The 25031-nt window shown below is 47.9% G+C and overlaps 3 protein-coding genes across 12 annotated transcripts in view; all 3 read right to left on the reverse strand.

Moving 5' to 3' along the window:
- Positions 1–41: 41 nt before the first annotated feature.
- Positions 42–21002, reverse strand: LOC116430554 (uncharacterized). Of its 5 annotated transcripts, none has more exons than XM_076371995.1 (5): positions 20840–21002; positions 19835–20047; positions 19648–19741; positions 424–560; positions 42–247 (listed from the first exon to the last, which is right to left on the reverse strand). In XM_076371995.1, the coding sequence occupies exons 4-5, from the start codon at positions 517–519 to the stop codon at positions 50–52; spliced, it is 294 nt and encodes a 97-aa protein (XP_076228110.1). In that variant the 5' UTR covers positions 520–560; positions 19648–19741; positions 19835–20047; positions 20840–21002; the 3' UTR covers positions 42–49. The 5 variants fall into 5 exon arrangements, with proteins under 5 accessions (XP_076228110.1, XP_076228111.1, XP_031840717.1 ...); XM_076371996.1 differs by lacking the exon at positions 20840–21002 and adding an exon at positions 20460–20654; XM_031984857.2 differs by lacking the exons at positions 19648–19741; positions 19835–20047 and having other exon boundaries at positions 20840–20998.
- Positions 4424–15952, reverse strand: LOC116430552 (uncharacterized). The gene has a single exon (XM_076371824.1). It carries the CDS (start codon positions 15557–15559, stop codon positions 12881–12883), a length of 2679 nt encoding a protein of 892 aa, XP_076227939.1. The 5' UTR covers positions 15560–15952; the 3' UTR covers positions 4424–12880.
- Positions 21003–22514: 1512 nt separating the features above from the next.
- tyn (trynity) overlaps positions 22515–25031 on the reverse strand; it is a 171808-nt gene continuing 169291 nt past the window's right edge. For all 6 annotated transcript variants that reach the window (XM_076371991.1, XM_076371990.1, XM_076371992.1 and 3 more), the window contains one exon: positions 22515–24866. In XM_076371991.1, coding sequence (XP_076228106.1) covers positions 24715–24866 — 152 coding nt within the window. In that variant the 3' untranslated portion in view covers positions 22515–24714. The remainder of the gene's footprint in view (positions 24867–25031) is intronic.

The following is a 25031-nucleotide window of genomic DNA, read 5'->3' on the forward strand; positions in this document are numbered from 1 at the left end:
CTACATAAACATTTACTTTATAATAGTGTACAATATTTAATACTAGACATCAATTAATTACACAACTATCCCGAGGCTTTCGATATATCCTCAATATCTGCGAGGACACTCCGGTACTTTGAACCGCTAAGGAACCGGCCGGTCTCCTCACGATAACTGGTTGATTCCCGTAATTGCTGTATTCCATGGTTCTACGGCTGGTCCCAAAAGTTAAATAATTAACCACCTCCCGCGTAGTCTGTTGCTCCTGCAACAAAATGTGCATCAGCCATCGAATTAAACGAACCAAAATTGAAGCGATTCTTAGCTTTTAAAACTACAGTTTTTGTACCAGATCAATGTCTGAATCCAAGATCGCTGTTAATAAAACGTTTTTACATGTAAAGCGAACCGGTGGACAAGCTACTCTTACGAAACGATTACTTTGTGTATGACTAGAGCCGCGTCCTGGTATCTCTTGTGGATCTCCTCCTTGGTCAGCGCGACGTTCACTTCAGGCGACTCATAACGCTCCGTCATTTACGGCCTTACGCTTCTCCGGCGTGCTGCGACTGCTAGACCTGTAACCAGAAACGCGGGTGTCGTTTTACGGATCGAAAACAATCCAGCCGATTTCCCCGCGACGGCGAAAACCGTCGGGCAAGACGAACGTTTCGCGTACCCAAAAACGACAACGACTGAAAAAACAGAGGACCAAGCGAAACGGCGACGACTAGGGGGAAAAAAAGACACGTGGGCCGGCGGCGAGGAGGAAACGTCAGGAGGAAGGGACGGCGGTGCTCGTCTAAGATAAAAATAAATTCTGGCTGGACTTTTGCAACGCGGTAAACACCGATTTCCCGCTGCTCAGTGAATCCATTCTTAAGTTTTTAACTCTCCACTTTTTGCCACGCTAGAAAACGTGTCCTATCCTAGATTATCACACTGATTAGCGTGTTAACAAGTTGCCAGTCGCGTATTTTTCGCTAGCCTACCGATCTTTTCAAACTGAGAGTCTCGTAAAGTATATAAGATGCTTTATTTGATAAAGAATTAACAACAATTCTTTATTTCCTATAGCGTGACTATAAATCAACTAAAAAAGAAAGAAACTCATTTGAGAGTAAAACTGTCGCAAGTTGCTCTTGAAAACATTTTTCGCCAAGTAAATAGTGCGTTGAGACTGACTATTCTACTGTCAAACTCATCTCAAGGCAGCATCAACTACCGAAAAATGCTTTCGAAAGTAACTGATGATAGTTTCACTTCTAAATGGACACCTAGCCTCACGACGAATCCTATCAAAGGTCCATCAAGCAGTCATACCCAAAGATCGTCGATTGTAGATTGAACCTGCAAAAGATCAATGTGATATCCGTTATAATTAGTCAGTGCGATATACCGATGACGGTCGGTCACGTTGCTCCGAAGATTTTCTTGTCCAAGTCACGGGAGTCGAGTCCGAAACGCTCCTCGGAGCTGTGCGATCGTTATTCGATAGATATCGAGGAACAAGGCGACAGGCACACGGCGAGAATAATGAACGAAAGGCGCGAGACTTCGCGGCTGATCTTCTACTCGCAAACAGAAGTCACGCTATTCGGCTTTTGGAGCCGGGCCAGATGCTTCGCGGTATCCTTTTCGTGTTTCCGGTTGAAGATGCCAGACGACAGGGGAATTCTGTCGTGGGATTCTTTTTTCTCTTTTTACCGCCTGTGCAGTGACAATGGTTATTCTCGAACGCGAGACGGTCCGCGAAGGATCGAACGTCGCGTTCGCAGGACATTAACGTCAAAGAGAGTCTCGTTAAATTGCAACGGACGCATTGAAATTCTAGTTTAACAGCGCGACTACCAAATGGACCTACGTGACTCTGATTTCTTATTCTGCTGTCAAATGACGTAGACACCCTGAGAAATTACTGAACAAATTGACTTCATAATATACAAATGAAAATACAAGTCAATAGAAAGTTTAAGAAATGCACCCTTATAATTTGTATAAAAAGATTAAGAAAAGACAATTTAACTGCTCATTAGTCCTAGTGTTAAACACGGTCGAGTAGATGAGCTCGAAAGGAACCTTCTTAAAATGGCAAACGCACGCATTCCTCCAGAGCGTGCGATCAGACGAATTTTTGCGCGTACGTGCCACTGCACCCTTCTTAATCGCATTGCACCAGCCGGGTGACATTTATTGGCGTTGATTGAAGCGTTGCAACAGTCACACATCGATTCAAGGTCTGCTTAGCGCTTACGCGATGGCCTCAATCAAAACGGATAGCGTTTCTGTCGTTGTTCCGCCCGGGAACTGTCGATAATCGTTTGAACTTGAATTTTCATTGATATTGAAAAAACATCAACTTTGAAAGACGAATAACATGTAAAAGTCGAATTCTTCTTTCAATAATTTGCAAAAGATTATCGAATTATATGATTGCTTGATTTACCGCGGTCGATAAATCAGGTATTTGCAAATTTTCCCGGTTGTAAAGTTAGATTTCTGTATTGTACAATGTTAAGTGTCACTGTAAACTCGTAACGACGAGAATTTCTTAAACTTAGGATTAACCGTCGTTCTCAGAATCCACGTCACTCGTTGCACAAGTTCTCTAGAAGCTTTTGAAACGCGATCCCTTCCAAAAGAAATCAACGTTTATAACTTCATTATTGCGAACGATCCGCGCAATTTTTCCTAATCGTTCGCAGTCCGATCGTCGCTCATTACGGTTCAATTAGTTTTGCTATTCCGCGTGCTTCGGGCGCTCGTTACGATACGTTGCATCATCCGTTGCACGTGTGCAACCGCACGCGGCGCATTCTTTGCGAGAAGCGCGCCAATGGAACTGCAAATCATATTTCGTTATCATTGGATTTTGTTGCCCGATGAAATCGAAAGAGGACGTTGAATGACTCGCGTTGTTCCCAGATGCAAATGTTAATGAACGAAAACTCATTTTTTAAAAAAGATACTATTACCATAGTAACTACTTTACCATTGAAGTAAGGATTTCATAGATCCGCCATTCGTAGGGCTAGCAGTCGTCGACCTAGGGCTACCATGATTAATCTAGAATGTCCTGGATCTCTAACTCCGCATCCAGGATTAAATCAATGCGAAAGCTTCAGGAACAAATGATTACATTATGCTTTTTACGAAGGAATATTCAACTTGCAACAGACTTTAACATTGAACTTAAGTATTCATGAAACTTTCAGCGTTATAAAATATAGTAACTAAAGAATGGTAACTACCTGAATATAGTAATATATTAAATTTAGTATATCAAATATAATAATAAATATTAAATATAGTATACTGAAAATTATATTAACTATGTAAACCACAGTACCATTAATCACGTAAATAATTATTCCCAATCTTCACCGGGGATAGTCTACAGGAAAGACTGGAAATCATAGAAACCTTGTTTAGTTTTAAGGAAAACGAGCCAGCTAATTGTCAAAGGAACGTTTACGTCATTCTTTGCCCAAGTGCATCGCAGGTTCTCCTGTGGGCAAGCGCGCGATTGCGTGCTTAGAAAGTTTAGCGGGTACGTGCACGATCGTCGATCCGCGGCCACTGGCAATCGGCCGCGATAACGGAAACAATGCGTCCGTCGGTCGCATCGACGTGACCGCTTTCAGTGCACGAGTTTCGCCTTGTGTTGGTCTCTGCTTATCTCCCTCGTGACGCTGATCCTTCTCCGAGTTCCGTCAATCGAATTATTCGTAAGGGAGAAACGCTGACCAATCGTGGCGACTGTTTCAAGATTTCGTCAAACACTCAGTAATCCACGGGGAGAACCCATAGATCGGCCTGTAATAAATCTTCGTCGAAAGAAATTCATGAAACCGATTCTCTTTTTCACAATTCCTTCGATCGAACGTTTTTATTCCATCGCAGATACATCGAGAGATTTCATCAGATAAGATTAGCGAACGACCTTAGCCACCGAAGAAAAGGTACTCGAAGAACAATGGCTGCAACGACGCAGCCCCGCTTTTTTTTCTCGTTTCTCTGATCGCGATGACTCCGAAGCGCGATAGCGAAAGCCTGACACGCAGTCTAGCTACGCTGAATTGAAATCTTCGTTCCTGTTATTACCGTTAACGGAAATTGCACCGATCAAGAGTAAAAGTTCCAATTGTCCAATAAATATCGTTGAACGTCGATTCCCGCGGCTCGACCGTCGAACCGATACCACCGCGTGATCGTCCGTTGGATTCGAGTCGAAATCGCGGAGCGAGGAAAGCGAGCCGCAGAGAAATCAATTCGTGTGTGTACCCTTCGACTGTATCAACTTTCCTCGGGATTATCAGGCTCGCCGTTATCTCGAGCAGACGTTGCTTCAGCTCGACGCGCGTGCCTCGATCCGCTGCTCGCGATCCGGAAGCGCGATCGTAGGAATAAACAAGGAACGGAAACATCAAAACTCCACAAGTTTCTTTTAAAATAGTCTCTTGTATTTGTCTCCGAAGTTTCATTGAAAATCCTATTCTCGTGTATAATCTATTCGCATTATATAATACAATGTTTTAATACAATGATTCCTTTTCTGATTGCTCCGAGCGTACAAAAACGAAGAAAGAAACGCGTCGAATTCGTCGATCGCTCGATATCTGTTCGTGCGCTGCGTGTGTCTCTCAGTCTCTCCCTCTCTCGTTCGACCGTCTTCCTCCCGATGAATCACAATAACGGATATGTCGGTAATCGAGCGAATTTTCCCGCCGGATGGGAAAAACGCGTCGCGCGGGATCAGTAACGGGTAACGCGTCGCCGGGATACAGGGAAAAATGGATCCTTCGATTGCTTGGTAGACCGCGGATCTTTATGTAAATAATCTTCTTGGAATACACCGGCTCTTCCAAAACGCATCGTTAAGAGACCATTGAGAAATGCACGTGTCAAATTGGTTTGATTTAAATTCGTTATTACTAGTTTTGAAACATGCTCGATTTGTCCCTTCTCCATTGAAACTGGAAAGTGTAGTTTCACGGAAATACTGGGATTTCCAAACTGGTAAATATAAATGAATCTACGTAATTGCATCACGGAAGTGATCGATCGCTTTTTCTGAGATCTCTAGAGATACCGTTGAATCTAACGATTAAACTTTGCACCATTCGATTCCACGCGTTCACTCGGAGACGCGTGATCTTTCTTGAACGAACCGACTTCTGGAAGAGCGTCGTCGAGAATCAATGGAAATTACCACGAGCTCGCGGGAAGTTGATTGATAAATGCATAAAATCATCCACGGTCTAACTATCACACTGTAAACCGCCCCTCGGCGAAGGAAACTTTCGCAACGCGAGCATTCCCCGAAACTTCGAGTCCCAAATCCTACAAATTTTCTCGAGAGTACTCGAATAGGAGTCCATGGAAAAGAGGAGAGCGACGAGAACAGAGGTGAGGGAAACAAAACGCAACGACAGGTCGATGCGTGCAACAAAACGTTTCTTTCGTTCACTTTGATTTCGTTTATTCGGCGAGTAACGGGGAGCGCACAAACTCTCGATCGGTCCCCGCTGGAAAAGTAAACGGAACATAATGTCGTCGTCGTCGTTGTCGGGCGGTCGACGGTTCGTCGGCCAATAAATAAATCGAATAAAATTCAATACTGATTATCGGTTACACTGTTTGGAACGCGCATGGACGAATTCACCGGTGTTTCCTTTGTCGCGTGTCCTTGCCGAGAGATCAGCAACTAGGTGACGATGGATCTTTCTTTTTTATTTTCTGAACGGCGGCGGGGGGGGGGGGGGGGGGACGCGTGTTCGTCATCGGAGGACGCGATATAAAATATATATACCGTGGCTCGTGTCGAGGACGCGAGGACACGCGTTTTAATTGGTCCTTGATTGCTTCCTCGCGCGAAGCTGTAAGGCACGGGCGATTTCAAAAAGGCACCGGGCGAGTTTTAAGAGGCGCTTCGTCGGTATATATATATAATATATCTATAACTTGATCGTATTAAAATATAATATTTCAATATATGTATATATAGTTGCGTATACATATATACGTGCTCTGTTCTCTCTCTCTCTCACACACACATACACTCACACATACACATTCCCTTTCTCTCTTTCTCGTTCTATCAACACTATGTATATATATAAATTTCTTTGTACACATATACGATACACGAGCATTATGCTTGCGACATTACAATATCTGTCCCTCCCCTCTGTGTCTCTCGCTTCTTGTATCTTCCACTCTCTTACACTCACTTTCTCTGTCTGTATACGTACTTTTCTGCCTACACGCCGCGTGTACGGACTTGAAAACGCGGGGGCTCGCCCACGGAAGTTTGAACCCTGCCACTTGGGTATACGAGACGTTCATAGGGTAAAGTGATTGACTCTACTTCCCAAGTTTATGGAAAAAATTCATTTTCTGCGTACGTATGTAGTGCAATGTAGATTTTTCGATTTTTCAATTCGTCAAGTCGTCGCTCCGTTGAATATCATTTCATTTTATCGAGTTTTTGTATATTTCATCTTGCATTGTTAATTTCAAGAAATGAACGCCTCGCGTATACTCGGTGGTCCTTTTACGTAAACTTTTATACACTTAACAAAAAAAATATATATTTACATATTTTTAATACATTTATATATATTTCTTTTGTATATGTACGCTCATCGCCTCGTTTAATAGACTCTTATGGGCTGCGCACACCGAACACACACGCATTCACTCGTGCTGCAGTCGGCACGCTTAATACACGCACACGCGCACGCACGCACGCACGCACGCACGCGTTCCATCATTTCGTCAGTCGGATTCGACACCACCGTCGATCGTCGGTTCGTTCATTATGTAAAACGTATTATGGCATTATGTAATTCATTATGGCTTACGATTACGTTACATTTTATTGTACATTGCCGCCTTGACCCTCTATCGACGACGCCGCGGACAAGGCTGTGTAACACCGTTTCCCTCGCACCTGCCGCGAGCGTTCCGATTCCCGACTATTTTCTACGATATGATATGTTTCGATGGGTCCAACTGTAAATTCGTTTTCGCACGTTCGTTCCGATGATAAACGAGCTGACGAAACTTCACGCTAAAAATACCAAGGTATCAGATTAGCTAGTCGGTATTTTTCAATAGAAATCATCAAAACGTGTTCATTAAAATTGTCCATTGATTTTTACTTCAGTTTCGCGCATCAATAAATCAACTAACGTAATCACTTTTCATAAAATTGTCTACTTTTTCCTCTATGCTTTACAAGAAATCTGAGTCGCCTCGTTTGGAGTCATTCGGTGGTTCTAGAGATTCGCGAACAGAAAGTCATTCTCCAGTGAAACACCTGACAGAGGAAACAGAAAAATTCGAATCAAAATGATAATCAATCTCAAATGCTCCCAGAGGTCACTAGTCTCTGAACAAAATTCACAATGTAGATCACGATGGTCCTACAAGAAGAGAGCTATAGTAAAAACCGATTTTTCGATTTAATAGCAAACATTTTTCAGTACACATCTAGAAACGAAGAACCCTCGTGCTTTCCCGTTACATGCGACATCGATCCAACGAAAAATCGGTTTGTCTTTCAAATTTCCGCCGTTGGCTTCGCAAGAATGGAAACAAACGAAAGAAACGTGCGATCCGTCAGGTGTAGACAAGTAAGTAAATACCATTGACCCGCGAGCAATCGACGACGTGCTCGCATTCTGCGTCGGTCGCCGATGACGCTTGTAAGTAATGTACCAGATAGATCGTTACCGCGCTCGCGCGCGCCTGTGCACGCACGCGAAACAAGCTCGATTGAGCCTGAATATTGAAACATTGACGCAACCGGTCCGTCTGCGACGGTCATTTACGAAATTGCCCCGTTCTTCGCCGCGCTCAATTGCTCGGCTAGGGCCGTTCCCGTTCCAAGATTCGCAGAAGGCTATTTTCTATTTGCGAACGTGGCGCGGCACGGCGCTTCTCTACAGTCCGCAGACGGATCGTCGCCGATGACGCGCGCCCGCGATTCTTCCTTTCCAATCGATACGGCGATAACCGGGAAACCATCGTAAGGGAATGTTAATCTTTCGCCGTTTCTGCGCCAAAAACGATATATCATGTTTCCGAGAATATTTTCCTTTCGCATCGAAATACGCTTCGTTCGTGAAATCTGTTGAACATATTTTTGATTTTCTTGATTGCGACGGTTGTCCAATGTGTAATTGGTGTTTCGTGAAGCATTGATTGATATTAATAGCAAATTAAACGAAAGTTAAACTTTTCTGCAGATTCAGTATTGTTAGCAATCGGATGTTTCTGTAGAATGAACATTTCCCCTGGCAATCGAAGGGTTAAACCTTTTCACAATGTTCGACGTTGATTCGGGAATAAAGAATTATACTAATTACGATACTCGAAGGTATCGTAATATTCAGATTTGGATCGATGCAGAAATCTTGGTTGGTAACGTGAGGTTGGATAGAAGTAACTTGACAATAGTTTAACGAGAAACAAATATGATATTTTAATGATATTCAGTAATTAATTGTTCCTAATACCGTGTACCGTAGCTACCAAACACTGAGAAACCCAAAATTCTAGTAGCTGAACACGTCGATTGCGATTTCTTATAAATGAACTGATCGTTCAACTAAATCGAGTTATTACTTTCAAAAATGGCTCACATGTCACAGGACTTTTGATACCACTGATTAATGGCGTTAATTGATTATCATGTAACCGTACCGATTAATAGCACATTAGGGCTAAAAATGCGCGAAAGGAGGCGTGGCTCCTTTCACGCTGGCCAATTACTACATTCCTTTCAGCTGCCTTCTTTCTATCGATGCGCGATACGCGGTTACGGTGGCTTTTCGCGCGGAATCGCGAGCGAGTTGATTCGGTGAGCTTTCATCGCGCGAAGGTCGTTTGCAGCGATAAAAAGGGAACGCTTTATCGCCTCGGAAATCGGAACGCGCGGGCGTGGGGGCGGCGGAGGACGATGCGCGATGATGCTTGCTGCCGGACTGCGGATTCTTATGCATTTCTGTATCGAATAACAATGGAATCAAGTAAAACAGAAGATCGAATCCATTCAATTACAGCCACAATAAATTTCAATCCATTCGTTACAGACTGAACCTGAACTTCCTGATTTTTCTCGCACCTTGTTCTGTCAAGTTTATTATTACCTTTTCCACTTTGTAGGAAATTATAACATCATCAAGAACCGTGGAAGTAATAATCATTAATCATATATAAAAGAAATAATGATACATTTCCCATTTTTGCGGGAAATGGATGTTCATATTAGGAAAGTGTACGAAAACGAAAGGAAATCGTAGAACGAGGAACTTGATTAGAGAACTACACTCGAGATATTGAAAATGAATTGCACAACTTCAGAACAAAGATGTTCCTATGGTATCTAGTTCAACTTCATTACTAATTTTTACGTTCAACTAGCGAACAGGGAATTCTGTTTTGCGTAAGAATCCGCGGTAGGATCATTGCGAATAACAATGGTACAGAACACACATAACGATACACGAATCACTTCTAACGAACAATATCAATCATCTGCCGTGTACCGAACTAATTAACGATTGCACGCCGCTGGTCAAGAAGTAGCTCTAATCTAACGGCACTGAGTGTCCATACAATAATTCCAATTTATTTTCTATCGGCCTGTTTCGCCGGACTCGACGATCTTAATTTAAGATCACCAGGGTGAACAGCCGGTTTTATAAGATTAATAAATTTAATAATGTATCATTTTATTAATTTTATAAAATTATTTCGCCCTTCACTCCGAATATCGTATAAGGCACGCGGTTTACTCGAAGCGTTCATGTGTACGTGTCTTCTTTTTAGAAAAAAGAACGAACTCTTCAGACTTTTTGCGAATCAATTGTTTTCCATAGACAATATATATATATATATTGTCCGTGTGTGTGTGTGTGTGTGTGTTCGTGCGTATATGTATGTATGGATGTACAGGACGAATCTAACAGATGTAAAAGGCAAAATGTGTTTCCTTTATCCTATGCTGTGCCGAAGCAATTGATAGTTAGATGTCCCTGTCTTCCTGACTGCGGATCTTTATGCAAGTTTTCAATAATATAATTAGAAAAATATAACTACGATAGAAAATTGCTTCTCCCGACAAATATCAACGAGTACACTACATTTTAGATATGTTACATATTCTCTTGCATCGTGTGCATCGTGTGCATTTGTGCACCTTTAAATTTCCTAGGAATGCATGGAAATCCGCAGTCTACTGATTGTACATAGCGATATCACTTGTTAGCAACGGGCGTTTACATAGAAAGAACCGGAACAATTGTAAAGTAAATGCAAAATTGAACTCTAAAAGTTGTAAACTGAATGAGAGTGACTTTGGTCAACTTTGCAATCATCAACACAAGATATTCAGACTCTTAAATGCATTAATTAATGTAGATCTTGATTCTCCATCGAAAAATCAATGAAGGACACCCTAATTACCATCGTCCAGGCACTGTTAAAGATCAAACGTGAACTGACCCACAAATGAACTTTCAATCAACGTTTCGACCAACAAAATGTCGTTTCCTATGTATCTATACACACATACACGTGCACTCGCTTATGTACATCTAAGTCTACGAGTATAAATTTCTGCGCATTTGTTCGTGGACCGAGATGAAGGCACGCCGAGCATTCTCTAGCGGAAGTGATACTCTTCCCGATGAGTATCATTCATTTCTCTCCTTCCCGTTTCAGTGGCCGGGCACACCAGGACAATCGAACCGATTGACACAAATTATTAATCGATCATACGAACTGTGCTACGCGAGAACGCATCGGTTTCCGTGAATTCTCGCGTTTCCGCGAGTACCCCGTGATCGGTTCGATCCTCCCACGGTGTACCACACCTACCGTGATCACGGATCGGTCGATTCCTCGCTCGCGTATTTACATATTTACAGGCTATCGATCCGGCGGGAAGGAAAGAAGCGGAAAGAAAGAGACGCGCAGCGATGGGCACCGAAGTGTTTCGAACCGCTTCGAATTTCTAACGAAAGATTCCGATCAGCTCGAGTGTGATTCGAATCGAATTGTGAATCTCTTGACAATCTCGAAGAGATTCGTAGCTTTGAAAGTTATCAAAAGATCCGATAGATGTTAAAAATCATGAGAAGATCCGAGAGATAGATAGATAGTTCTGAAAGTCTTCAAAATTTTGAACGTCTCGAACAATTCATTGGGTCCAAAAATCCTTGACAATTCTAAAAAGATACGGAGTCTCGATCAATCTCGAAACCTACGAACATCGTGTCCTATTTCCGTTAATCCGCAAGTCTCGCGGATATTTCACTAAAACTCGTAAAAACTCCGAATCTCCTCAAGACTTTCAAAACCCACCGATCCACACAGTGCTGCCAAGGCTTCGAATCTTTCCGAAACTTTCGATCAAATCAAACTCGAACTGATTCAAATTGTCGTAGTGCAGGAAAACATCGAATCATTGCGAAGCGAAACCACGGAACGCCCATCGCTGGCCGAGCTTGCGACCGGCAGAGGACGACGAAGACCGACGAGAGAAAAGAAACACGGAGACCGGAACCCTGTCGTAATACTTGCGCATCGCGCGTGCAATCGCGCGGCCCGTCGCGAGCGCATGGAAGAAATTCTTTGAGCAATTAAACGGATATCTAAGAAGGATCGATCCCCGACGGAGGCGGAACGAGAAAAGCGGCGAGTGGTTCCTGGAAAAGTCCGGCCAGTGGCGCGATCGTTCGATTTCTCGGAACCTGAACGACCGAGCTGGCAGCTCGCTCGCGCGCGCGCGCGCGCGCGCACGGGTGCGTAATCATGGAGGTAGAAACGGTAGAAACTCAACGCGTCGAATTCGAAGCGTTCCGCGACGCGCAATTGGCGGAGAATATAAGGCGGTGGTCGTCCGCGGAATTGCGTAACGACGACGCGTCAACAGATAACGTTTGGTCCTCGAGGCGGTTTCAGCTTTTTTTTTCTCTTCTTTCCGCGCGCGCGATCGGTATCTCCGGGCGCCGCGACTGACATAATTCCGTAATTATAGCGAATCCGCGCGACCTCTAAACGGCCTAGCCGATAGCCGGCTCGTCCGCGGTAATCTCGAAGATAAAGCGCCGCGAAATAAAAAAAAAAAGGTTTAGATATACGCGCGCGCGGATTTTCGATGAGACGCGGCGGGGTGCGAGGGGTTGGCCGCTCAAGCTGAAAGAAGATGCGAGAAGAGACGAGGACGCAACCACGTACGATCTCCTACCACGCCTCGGATCGTCCAATGGCCGATTGGGTCTTTATCGTGATGTATAACGCGGCACCGACGATCCGTGGAAACGATAAACACTTACGTGGTGCACGACGACGTGTCGCGGATCACGTACCAATCAATCCTTCGCCGGCGGATCCTTTGAAGTCCTTTTCCCCAAACGAAGGTCTAGAAAGCTACCGGAGTATACTCTAAACGTGAAACGGAAACTAAACGTTGCTCCGAAAATCATTAACGCCTCTTTTAACAATTTTGGAAATACACGATTGACTTTCGCGTGGCTTTTCGTATAGGAAATTAACACTAGAACTATCTAGCAGTTAAATTGTCTTTTTGAAATTGTTCTGTAGAAACCACAACATTGCAATGATTGAGACTTCAGTTGGTTTGCAATTCAGTTTGTGTATCGCTAAATTAGTTTCTCCAGTACTTTTTCAGAGAAGCATCTGTTATCTGTAGAATAACTGGAAAAAATGAAATCAGGAATGGGTCAGTTTCGACCCATCCGATAGTTCTAGTATTAAATACCAAGAGATCGCGCGTGCATCTTCCTCAGCTCGCAGCGAGGGTCTAAGATATTAAAGCCGCTAAACCGTTCCGCCTGATCGGGGATCGAGGAAAGTCTTCGAATTAGGTGTAGTGGGGGCTCGCCGGGTACCTAGCGAACGCGCTCCTGACCTGCGGGAACTCGTTGTACGGGCTTGGATGAGTTCTCCAGGTGATCGGCAGTCTGAGACTGAGCTCAAGGGCGTAGTCGTGGCCCCTGGCTTCGTTCAAGTTGCAGATGCTTTGGCAGTTGTTGTTGTTATTGACGATACTCTGGCTGCTGACCGGCGACAGTCCTCGTTGAACCTGCGGCTCCTTCGCGGGCTTGCTGACGGGGTTGTCGAGGTACGGCTTGAATAGGATGCCGTCCTTCTTGCTGGTTGGTCCCGGGGGTGGAGGAGCGGCGGACGCGGGCGGCGTGGGCACTGTGCTGGTAACGGGTTCCGTTCTCGACGGTGAAGCGTCCATGAACCTCTTCGGCTTCACCAGGCACAGCGGTGTGTCCTGGGGCGGCGCCTCCTGGCAAGGACTCGTCCTGATGACGGACTCTTCGGATTCCAGACAGAGCCTCTTCGGCGACTGGGCTGCCTCGTAGCAGCAGGACAAAGTGCAATGGAGTCTCTTCAGCGGGGAGGTGGTCAATTCCTCGGTGGACTCCGGCACGGTGATCTCGGACGGGTACTCTCTAGGGGAATAACAGTACTGCCTGTTCTGCGGGTCCGAGTAGCAAGATCCCCTTAAGGACACTTCCTGGTAGCACGATGTGACCGGCGTCGCCACGTGGCTACTGTCCACGCAGCAGGACAGATTGCAAGGCGCGACTGGATCGACGTCCGACGTGTCCACGACCATCGGATGCTGGTAGTACGGAAGATGCTGAGAGGCGGACGAGGAGGAGGAGGAGGAGCCCACGTCGCAGCAGTAAAGCGGCGGGGGCGAGCGCTCGTACTCCGCTTCGATTCGATCCTGAGATAAGCTGGACACGTAGTTCGACGTCCTTAGATCCACCGGTGACTCACCGGAAGCGGCGACATCCTGGACTGGGCCTAGCCGCTGCCGCGAGTTGCCGCGAACCGCGATTTCGCCTCTGAGCTCGGTCTCCTGCCCGAGCCATTTCTGTACCTGGCGGCGATTGATGCCGAACTTTCTCGCGGTGGCGCGTTGGTTGCCGGCCACGCCGACGTCCCTGTGAAAAGCGTCCAATACGTCCAGCTTGAATCGGAGCGAGAACGATCGGCGCCGCGCGAGATCGTTCGAAGAGTTCTGACTGCCGGACGAACAGTCCAGAGGATCCATTTCGCTGTCCGAGCAACTGGTGCTGGATCTCCCAGAACTGGTCGGACCCCTGGGGCTGGACGGCAAGGAATACCCTTCCCGATCGTGAACCGGGCTCACCGGACGCGAGTCGACAGGTGGTCGTTGATAATCGTACGAGGACACAGCTTCTCTTCCATCCTCGTTGGCCTCTTGCTCCTCCTCGATCTGTAGTTCCTCCTTGATCACGGCTCTACCGATTTCCGTATCCGCGGCGTCCTCCGATCCTTTCTTTTCGATATCGCTCGGTTCCCCGGGCTTCTCGGAATCCGGGGACGGTGACGCGTGTGCGTGAACGTGCACGTGCAGGCACGGGCTCGCGGATGCCCGCGGGGAATCGAAGTGAACGGACGTCGTGGAACCGCTGCTACTGCTAGAGCTGCTGCTGGCTGGATGTGAGACAGGCGAGACCGGGCCCCTCAGGGCACCGGGCGAACACGTCGACTCGCACGGCCCTGGCGTCGCCGCCGAGTCTGGGCTCGCTCGTTCCGTCTTTATCATCGACGGCGCTAGTAGCAAACCGTACGACGGTTTCCCGTCCACCGAGGAATCCACGTCCCCGTAGCTCTGGGACCGATTACGGCTCGGCGAACGATGATGAATCTGATTGCTGATCATGTCGTTCGCCTCGTAACGATGCTCGTGTCCCCGGTAACTGGTCAGATTTTGGTACACCTTCACCTCGCGGCCGTCGAACGTCGACGAGTTCTCGATCTCCCTGTGTCCGTCGGAGTTGTTAACTACATAGTACCTGGACTGCTCCTTCTCGGTGTAACCGTGAACCGATTCGGTCACCTGCACGCGATCGTCCGGCTCCCGGCGAACATGATGATGTTGCTGCTCCTGATTGATATTGTACTCCGGATAACCGACGCGGACGGGCATCGCCGGGGCCGTGGTGGATTGAGCCACGTATTGGGGCGACGAGGGTGAACCACCATGAGGAGGATGAGGAAGAAGAGGTGGGGGCCCTTGCTGTGTAGCCAGCTCGTCGCCGTGCAGTCTGGCGAGGCTGAGGTTCAAGGCCGGCGCTGCTGGAGTCACGGCAGGCCCCGTGGCTTCCGTCACGGTACCGTCCGGTTTGGAAACACCCGCGGAAGGGATCACCGTCGTCGAGACCACACCGTTCGCATTGCCGTTGCCCTCCGCGCAACTGTTACGAAGATTATCCTCGCACTGTAACCACTTTTGAATCTGTCGCCGATGGATCCCGTACTTTCTCGCGGTGGCACGCTGATTGCCGCGGCAATCGATGTCGTTTCGGTACGAATCGAGAACCCTGAGCTTAAACGACGGCGCGAATATGCGTCTGCTGCCCATCACTCCAACTGATTTCCTCGCAGTCTGCGTCTGCGGCTGATGTGTCGCCGATTGCTGCTGCTGTTGCTGCTTTTGCACCATTTTCACCGAGTTCCCCTCACCGAGCACCTCGCTCACACCATGAGCCATAACGCGTGTTGACCTCCCTCTGTCTGTCTCCCGTTTATTCCTCTATTCGTCGATCTATTTATCTTTCTGTTCGCGTGCGCGCACCCACCGAACCGACACGACCGACCGGACTCTTTTCGCGGCACGACGTCGACGACCGTGTCACACGTCGAACACCGAAGACGAGAACCACGGCGATAATGACGACGATGAGCTTCGAAACCGAGCACTGCCAACAACGCACGGGGGTACCTTAACGCGTAACATTGCACGAAGTGCTTGCCTGGCCGCGCCGCGCACGGAGTTCCTTTTAGGTCTCTTGGTAGATGCCGTAACTAATTTTCATCCCCACCACTGGGCGAGGACTGCGGCTGCTTCCCACTGAGCGGTCTCTTTCCCTCCCCCCCCCCCCCCCCCCCCCAACGTGGTTGATTCGCTCGCTCCCACCTAACAACTCTCTATCGCTCTCTTTGTCTCTCTGTCGTGCGCACACTCTAGAAGCCCCACAACGACTAACTCGTCCTCTCTCACTTCGCCGCTCGTTCTCGGTCTCTCACCGTAACTTCCCCTTCCAGTTCGCGTCTCTCTCTCTCCCTCTCTCCGCCTTTCTCCTTCGTCTCTCTTTGTTCCTCTATCCGACAAGCGCCCCACGAACACATACCCAACATCCCACTCGACCGGCATAGGCGCTAGAGTCCACCGCTGCCGGCCACCAGTCATTCTTCTTTCTTTACGCCTAACCGACCTAACCTCCACCAACTACTAGGCTCCTCTCTTTCTCTACGTTTCTCTCGTCATCCCGCCTGACTACCCGCACCCGTAGGCGCCCACCCGTCCACCCCTCCTGCCGGTCCTCTCGTTCCCCTCGAACCTTGTCTCTCTTTCCTCGTTCATCTCTGTCTTCCCTTTCACACCTCAGCGCCGTAAAACTCCGCCATTTTGTGTGTTCACTTCCGTTAATGACGCGCGCGGGAAACGTCACGCCGGCGTGACGACGCTCTCGGCGCCATGTTGTCTGCCGTGCTCGTCTGACTGCCTGCCTGGCTGCTACCCGTTCTCTGCTCGGGCGAGCCGTGGCAGCCAGCATGGAGCCTAGATTTTTGCTCGCCTTTCTCCTCGGCTCGCGCGCGCCCGTGCCTTTTCTCGCCTTCTCGCGCGTCCACGCAGCCAGCGTGTACGTATGTAACGAATACGTATGCCTGTGGTCTGTGTGTATATATATGTATATATGTATGCATCTATCTCGCTACTAGGGGAATTTTTATCGTAACCCGATCGACTTTGGTGACCGTTTCAATCGCCAACAGTATCGTAAGAACGGTACGCGGCTGCTCGGGTTACGATGTTTTCCCGTTCGCCGAGATTAGGCGCGTTATCTAGGTTAAATCGTTGAAGACCTACGTCAGGCTTCGCATACGGTATACGATTCTTGAAAGCCTGCCGTACCCGAGCGCCAACACTGACGACAGTCGGCCGAGAAGTTTTATTGGCACTCGAATAAAGGGGAATGGCCAGAGAGGGCAAGGGGATTTTACCTTCCAGGAAAAACGGTCGTGGGCACTGTCGGCTTGTTGGTAATGGCAGCCTCGTTAGGGTTCGAAGTTGTCCCTATTATAAACCCCGGCAGGGTAATACGATCTGTATTGTCCTTACTGGTTATTAACCAGCATGCTCTGCTGTCTTACCGTTACGAGTCACTGCTGGTCAATTATTCTTTACTTTCCGCACGATCTTATTTTATTGCGCTCGTCGCCGCTCGTTCCCCTTTCCGTCGCTTTGCTCCTCGCCCCCTCGCTGAATCCCGCCGGGAGTTATCAGTGGATGAAGTTTCCTGGCGTGCATGCGAATCGCAAATTTCTTGCATATACGTCGCGGAATGAGATCATGTTGTTTTTGTGGCGTGAGCCGACAGTTAATATGTTTAGCTTTTCGCGCGGTTGCCATGTCGTGTTCGGTTGCGCACGTAGGCCGCTGGTGTGTGCGTATATACACGGACGTTGAAAGAGACCTGCGAGCAATGACGCAAACCTTGCGTTAGTATATACTTTGATGAACACGAGCTAGAGAGAGAAAGAGAGAGGGAGAGATAGGGTCGCGTGGAAAGAAACGAGCGAGGCCTCGTAAATTTCCACGATTCGCGCCACCAGCAGAAACGAGGAGGTCCCCGCTGATCCTTCTGCGGTTCCTCGAAGGAGCACCCTGCTGTTCTTCCGAGAATCTCAATGGCTATTCTCGCTTCGGCGATTACGTTGACTCTTCCGAGGCCTGCTCCAACTCTGCACGTCCGATGAGGACCAGCGAATATCGCGATCAGAGGTACCTGCCTCTCAGCACGATTCGGCCTTCGCATAGTTCTGTAGCTGCGATTCATCGGTCAGGCATTTCGTGGCTAATGTCAGCGGAATTCTGACTTTTTCCCTTTCGGCTTGATCCAGCCCGTTGATGGCCAGAGCCAGTTCTACGCGTCTTTTAATTAAGGCGTCTCGTAAATTTCACGATTGTTTGCCGAACGCCGAGATACAGCGATAACGGCTATCGAGAATAATACCGGTGCGAGGAGGCATAATGCGTGTGGAAAGCGCCGCGGCGGTAGCAGACCGGCAGTCGCCTAAGTACGCCACGACGGCTGGCACGTTCATCGGATTTGTCCTTGGGGCCGAAGGTAGGCGCAGCCCGAAGTCCGAGGACGTGGCAACACAGCGATCGGGCTCCCCCTCCTTTGTCCGTCGGCCGGTCTTGCCAGACAGGGTGTCGCCAGCTCGGTCGGCCGGGCCGTCCGGGTTGCCGCGGGGGGAGAGAGAGGAGACGAGGAGAACCCGATGGTGTAAAGGGGCAAGGGGATTCTGTGGGCTGGTTGCTGTGTAACCGTGTGACGGAGCAGACATTAGGGGGAAAGAGCACACTATGGGAGGGAATCGTTCCGAGCAGATTACAAAAGTGGAACCGGGACAAACCGAAAAGAGAAAAAGAGACAGAGAGATCTTGTAACTCGCGTTGTTTCACTGTGTGCATGTCATAGGATCGGTCGTGGACCTACATTCACGCGGGTAGCCATGTTTGAAAACTCGTGTCCCGCTGGAATGTAGCCTGTAGGGGCCCCTTCGTTGATTTCCCCTCCTTCCCGTCTCACTCTCCTTTCAAACCGTCGCACACACTCGCAAAACCCGCACACATACACCCACCCTACGCGATTCCCCGGTTTGCTTCAACGATGCTCGGACGCCTACCTACGTCTCCGTATACTGGCCCCTCACGGGGCCTCTTTTTCTCTCTTTCTGTTGCCTTGCCCTCCTATGGTTTTTCCCTTCTATCCGTGGCTTCGCCGTCTCGCCCCTCGACGCTCCTCAGCGTTCCATGCTTGGCGCCCCAAATGGTCGCGTAACCAGAGACGCGCCTCTGGCCTGGCCTGGCCTGGCTTGGCCTGGTCGCGCCAGACTTCTCGGCGCCCAAATGATGTACGCCGACCATTCTCTCTCTTTCTCTCGCGGTCGCTCGCTCGTTTCGGGTTCGTAGCCTTCGCTTTCCTTGCTCTCTTTTTCACGTACTCGCGTGTGGGTATGCCGTGCGAAGTCGAGAGATCGGGAGTCTTCAGGGGCGAGCGAGACGGAACACTCCTATTTACCAATGCCTCGACTTGCGACACCTCACCTTTGAATCCTGCGGCATACTACTCGTTGGCCCTTACCTACCTTACTTATGCGGTAAGAGCCACGCGAGAACACAAGCGTGAAAGAAAAGGGCGTCAGCGGTCTCGGTCCGTAGCAAAAAGCTTGCTAGGACCGTCCTTCTCTTAAGTTGTCCTTCTCTTCCGTGAGCGTGGAAGCCCTCCGGTGTATAGAAGCACGGTTCGAGAGTCTTGGCAAAGACCAGACAGGCTGTCGCCTGTTATATTCGCTGTGCAGGGACGATTAATTCTATCTTATTACTTCGGGCTGAAATTGTCCAGCCTTTCGGTTCGCTTCTCTCCAATAAATGTCATACGGTTCTCCGTCTGTGTTCCGTCAAACTAAATATGCGACGGAGTTTCCTTTGTTTTTAGTTCCCGGCTAATCACACCCACATTTTCTCGCACACGCATTCGCAACTCTCCATGCGTCGCCGATACTCACAGTCACGAATTAGAATACTTCCGTCTGATGCTCGAATTTTATCTTCGAGAATAACCTCGCCGAGAAGCAACGGATTACAAGCCGACTCGTGTTCCTGTACAGAAGTATGCATGGTTAACATGTTCCCGGTAAGAAGCTCTCGTTAAAATCTCATTCCCGACTTTATAACCTAAGTTTATTTACGTACACGCGAACTGGGAGAGCGCCACACGTGCACCAGCGCACGAATCTCTATCGATGTGTGTGTGTCGCTGTCGAATTGTATACGTTCTCTCGTCGCACGCGTGTCTGCGTGTACAGTCTCTAGCCGGCGCATAAGTACACTTATCCGTGCACACACTGCCACTTTGACGGAACGTCCGAATCCTCCTCAATCGTCGGTTCCCTCGAATTCCATCGGCTAGGTCACGAAAGAAACGAGATTCAGTGATTCAGATGAATTTCAATGCGCGCATCAAACAAAAGGTAGCGACATCCGGCATGAAAACGTGAGCGCCGTTCAATTAAAAAATCTCATCAACCGGAAGGTGTCTAGCTGGTTGAAAAAGAAGCGGGAGAAAAAAAGGGGACGATCCGTACGCCGCTCGTTCGAGCAACGATTGAAACTTAATTATGTTTCGCCGGTGATCGGACGACCGCGATCGAGCAAAAGTGCAGCGGCCGTGCATGAATCATTTTTTTTTCTCTCCGGTCGTGCACGTAGGTTAGGCGTCACAGTTGGTCGCATCGCTCGTTTGCCCACGTACCTACACGAATACAGAAATATACCTTCTCCGTGGGCGGTCGCGCGATGGCGCCTACTCGCTGCATACCTGCGCATACCTTCGTGGATCGTGGCTTAACCTCGCGCCACGAGAACGTGCCTCTCTCTTTCTCTCGCCTCGCCTCGCCTCGCCGCGCCGAAATATCGCGCGATTCGTGCGTTACGCCTTGGTCCGTTTACGCTTTCTTTCGTGAATGCCGGAACGGGCCGTGTGTTGTCGAGAACGCGGAACGCGGTGAAGGCAGTGGTGCTAAGGGGCGGCAGAGAGGAGGGGAGGTTGGAAGTTGACCACGAACCACGCGCGTAAAGGAGAAAGACGATTGATCGTGAATCAAACGGGAGGAACGGAGCTCGCGAGACGAGGCGAGGCGAAATGCAACAACGCCCACGTTCGCGTCTCCGTTCGACCAGAAACGTACACATGCTAACCTTTTTATCTTATCATTGGCGAAGGCGTATCGAGGTTGACGAGGTTGCCATACACTCGCCTTTGGCACGACGGGGGCGACGAAAGACAACGGAAAGGCGACTCGGAACGACGAGCACAGCTCGAAACCACGACTGCCTTTAGCATCCTCTCCGCTATGATTCCCCGTTTACGTGGAAAGCCTTGAATCCGAGCACGAAATCGTTACGGGTCTAGTTTCTGACCTCGCCGCGCGCACCGCGGCCGCGATTCGCTTTATCGACCGAGCGGTAAAAAATTAAAGAGTGTCTAAATAGCGATGAGTTATCCGCGACTCGCTTTATCGACGCTCCGACCTTACCTTTCTTTTCTTTTTTTATCGGCGCTTTTTATCGCGCGATGATTAATAAGTATTGGTTTCGTATTAGACCATATGCTAAATTGGTATTATCCATGTTAATGCATTAGTCATAATGCGCGCAGCGATATTCAGACTTTTATGTTTTGGGCGTGAGTCAATCTTATTTAGGGCAGTCCGTGTAGGATTGGACAACTTTGAGTTCGAAATTACTGTGAGGGCTGCGTCCAAAGTTGAAAAAGCCTCAGGAAAATAGAGAACAATTTTGTAAGCGCTCAATCGGCTTTGTAATATTCTGCTCCTTGCTCTATCCTTTGTGATAATGTTGCAGGAAGTATTCTGAATGATTCTACCTAAGGCATGTGTAAGAAATTTCCTCGAAACATGTTATAGGCGCTCTTTTTATTATTACTTTCCGCGTGTCCTCTAAAACGGCCGCTTTGCGTAGCTTGAATTCCGATTGAATATCGATGCCGGTCAATTTTAATTGACTTAAAGTAAAAAGCCATAAAGCCGATAACCGCGTGATATCGTTGAACGAAAATTGCACGAGATCTAACGCAATTTTACCGTGTGTTCGCTGGTTGAAACGAAACGCGGCCAAAGATATTCGTTGCGGTTGAAAATGATTCAGTCGTTCTCCATCGTCTATTGCAAAACGTCTTTCGACGAACGTGCTTGAAAGTATTTATCGTCCAGATAACCGCCGCCTGCGAGGGTCGAGAGAAGTTAAGCTCGTTAAATTTCTTATCGATTAACGCTAGCCTTTGAAACCTCGTTAAAGCACGATGACTCGTCATCGACTCGCGATTTCGTTGTACCGTTGAATGCACCGCGGAAATATGTATCGTCCGAGTTTATAAGAATTAACGAAACAGCCTTTCTCGCCGGCCGTATCTCGTGCAAATAAATATATTTTTTTCCTTATTACTCGGATCGGCAGGTAAATATCAAACGAATCGATCAACGATCCGCGGTAATTTTAAGTCCCGCTTAAGTCGCGTATATCCTTCAGACGTCGTACGCAACAGCGCGGCTCTATTTTTAAAACGAAGACGCTCGCAATTATTTTTATCTACAGTCAACTGACCAATCTTCGAACCGCAATTGTATCAACGTGATTCATATTAATATTCGCGCGGCAACAATAAACGGTACACACGTGTGACCCGAGCACGAGTAATTAATCATAAGCATTAGATGGACGGTGCGGTGTTTGGCCCTCGACCAATCGGTTCCGAATCCTTCGCACCGTTGCTCGCTTGTCCTATGATGGGAAGGATTGATTGATGATCTCGGGACAGCGTGGAATGGAAGGGGTTTTGACACAACTGACGGAGTTTTTCGAAAATGTTCTTTCAGTTTAATTGTTTAAACTTTCGCTTACATAAATAGAGTACGAATACATATGATATTTGATGCTTGTATACGTGTCTCCATTTCGAGTACCTACTACAATCCAATAATATATACACTTCGCTCGTTCGTTTTCCACCCCTTCGGCAGGCCGACTCTCACCTCAGAAATCCAATTGCCGTACCAATTTGTGTGTAGGTCGGGAACGGTCGATGAATGGGCCGAGCATTAATTGAAATGCGAGTTACTTCAGATTTTCATTTTCCGTAAAATAAATATATAAAAGTATCTTTATCGTACTTCGATTTATTATCAGCTGCACTCTGATCGGTATGGAATTCCTCTTAACAATTGACAATGATATTTGAATTTTAAAATGGTCTTACGACGATAAAATTCCTGTTAACAATGAAACTTCTCGTAATAGTGAAAATTTTCATTGAAATTTCGAAAACTCGTTTGTTCCGACGCTAAGGGCCGAAGTATTCAAACCGAGAGCTTGGCACCTTCATCGATTTCCCGATCGATGCCGAATGCGTCGGCATTCTCCGGCCGCTCTACACGCTGATCCGGATTCGTTGAACCGGCGATCGCATCTAACGAAAGACCGAAGCATTCGTCGCAAGTGAAAGAAGGAAAAACTGCGTTTGAAAACGATGGACAAAAGCACCAGTAACCACGAGAGATCGAAAACTTGGACACCGCGATCGAGAGAAACGCTCTCCTCCTCTTTCGCTCGTTCTCCTTTGCTCTCTCTTCTTTTAACTATGCTTCCATGCTCCGCTTATTTCCTATTCCTTAAACGCTATGTTGTATCGTTAAAGACGTTAGTGAAGCGTGAACCTTTAAATATCGCTAGTCTTGATACAGGTTACAAGTCGATTCGCGTGGAATAAAAAGTCGGGCCCAGGGCCGTGCCGAATGGATCGGACGGGGCCCTATGTCGTGGCAGTGACACATTGAACAAATGGTGTGTGGGGGTAGAGAAGGGGATGACTGTCGCTGCCTTCCACTTGTTTCACTCTTTGCAACCCGATCAGAAGTAGCCGTTCAGGGAGTAAAGACAGTTAGCTGTGTCTAAAGATGACCTTAAATAAAAGTGTACCTATTGCAACGTTCGCCGCTGGGGCTGTCCCCGGTCGTCTTTCCTTAGAAAAGAATGAACTGTATGATCCTGCGAGGACCGAGGAACAACTTCACGCCCGGACGACGATGCTCGCGACCGAGCGAACGAAGAGATCGTCCCCGATATCGATCGTTTCCTCATCGCCGCCGAGAGAACCGATTCTGTTCCGCGACTCGCCTCCCGCTCGAAATATTGCACGCGAGATCCCTACGATCTCCGTCCCATTATGCGATCCATAAGATCCAGATATGCACGATAAATATTATGTATAAAGGAGTGTGAAATGGAATCAGACGTAAAATGCGTTAAAGTGTAAGAGAGTCCTCTGTATACGTGTGGAAGATATTCTGAAGTCGATGTATGTTTGTCACCTATGTCGCCGTATGCGAAATCGATCCTCAGATGTGCACGCGCACGTGGGATTCTGTGTGTACGTGTGTAAGTACGTGTTTAAACTATTCCCCCTCGCGAGACGTTGCACAAGCGGCACGCCTCGTGATCCTCGTCACCCGCGACCAATAATGTCGCATGTCCGCGTGAAATTATATTTAAAGTGTTCTATAATGAGTGCGGTCTCGGTACCATCGGCGTAAAGGTTTCTCTTTAACAGCGTTGCACAACCCGGCTCGTGACTTTCGCTGCGCGCGATCCTTCCCGTCTCGTCGGAGACCCTTTTTAACGAGACGATTCTGCTTTTGGAGGATGCTACCGATTTTCCCTTTTCCCCTTGTGAAGATCCCGGTTGCAAAATTTTCCGTCGTTCCCGTACGGCTCGGGAATGCGAGAAATAATTGAATGCGATGATCCTAATCGTGAGTGATGAATGTTCCGCGACGAGTCCGAGGACTGTTCCACTGGGAATGCGGTCCGCTTAAAGAAATCGGCGACGTCCGCACTGTTCCGGGAAGGAATTAAACGTAGAGCGTGTTTGTGCGAACGATGTGCGCGAAAAGCGGATTTCTTTAGGCGAACGAAGAGTCCCTCGGGCTCATCGCGCGCGAACGATCTTCGATACCCAATCGCCTCCCTCGTGAATTCAGATTCGCGGTGATTGCTCCTCAGGGCATCATTTTGCGAGGCGACAGCGACTTCTTCATGTAGTAGCAGAAGATAGTGGAGATGTAGATCAGGACCAAGAGGGCGCATGTCACACCCAGTACTAGGACGGACGTCTTGGTCGGGCAAGGTTCTACTATGGTCACCGTTTTATCTAGAAATATAATGATCCGTCTTCGCCTTGTTCTTCTTCAAAATGAACCAATGAGTTGATACATAATAAATTTCCGATCCAAATAATTAGCAAGTCATTGTTTTTATGGTAATTTCAACACTAGTCTCAACTTGCGTTGAAGATTAGCTTTTCGGTAACAAATTT

The sequence above is a fragment of the Nomia melanderi genome, chromosome 11 (genome assembly GCF_051020985.1).
Source record: "Nomia melanderi isolate GNS246 chromosome 11, iyNomMela1, whole genome shotgun sequence".
Classification (NCBI taxonomy): Eukaryota; Metazoa; Arthropoda; class Insecta; order Hymenoptera; family Halictidae; genus Nomia; species Nomia melanderi.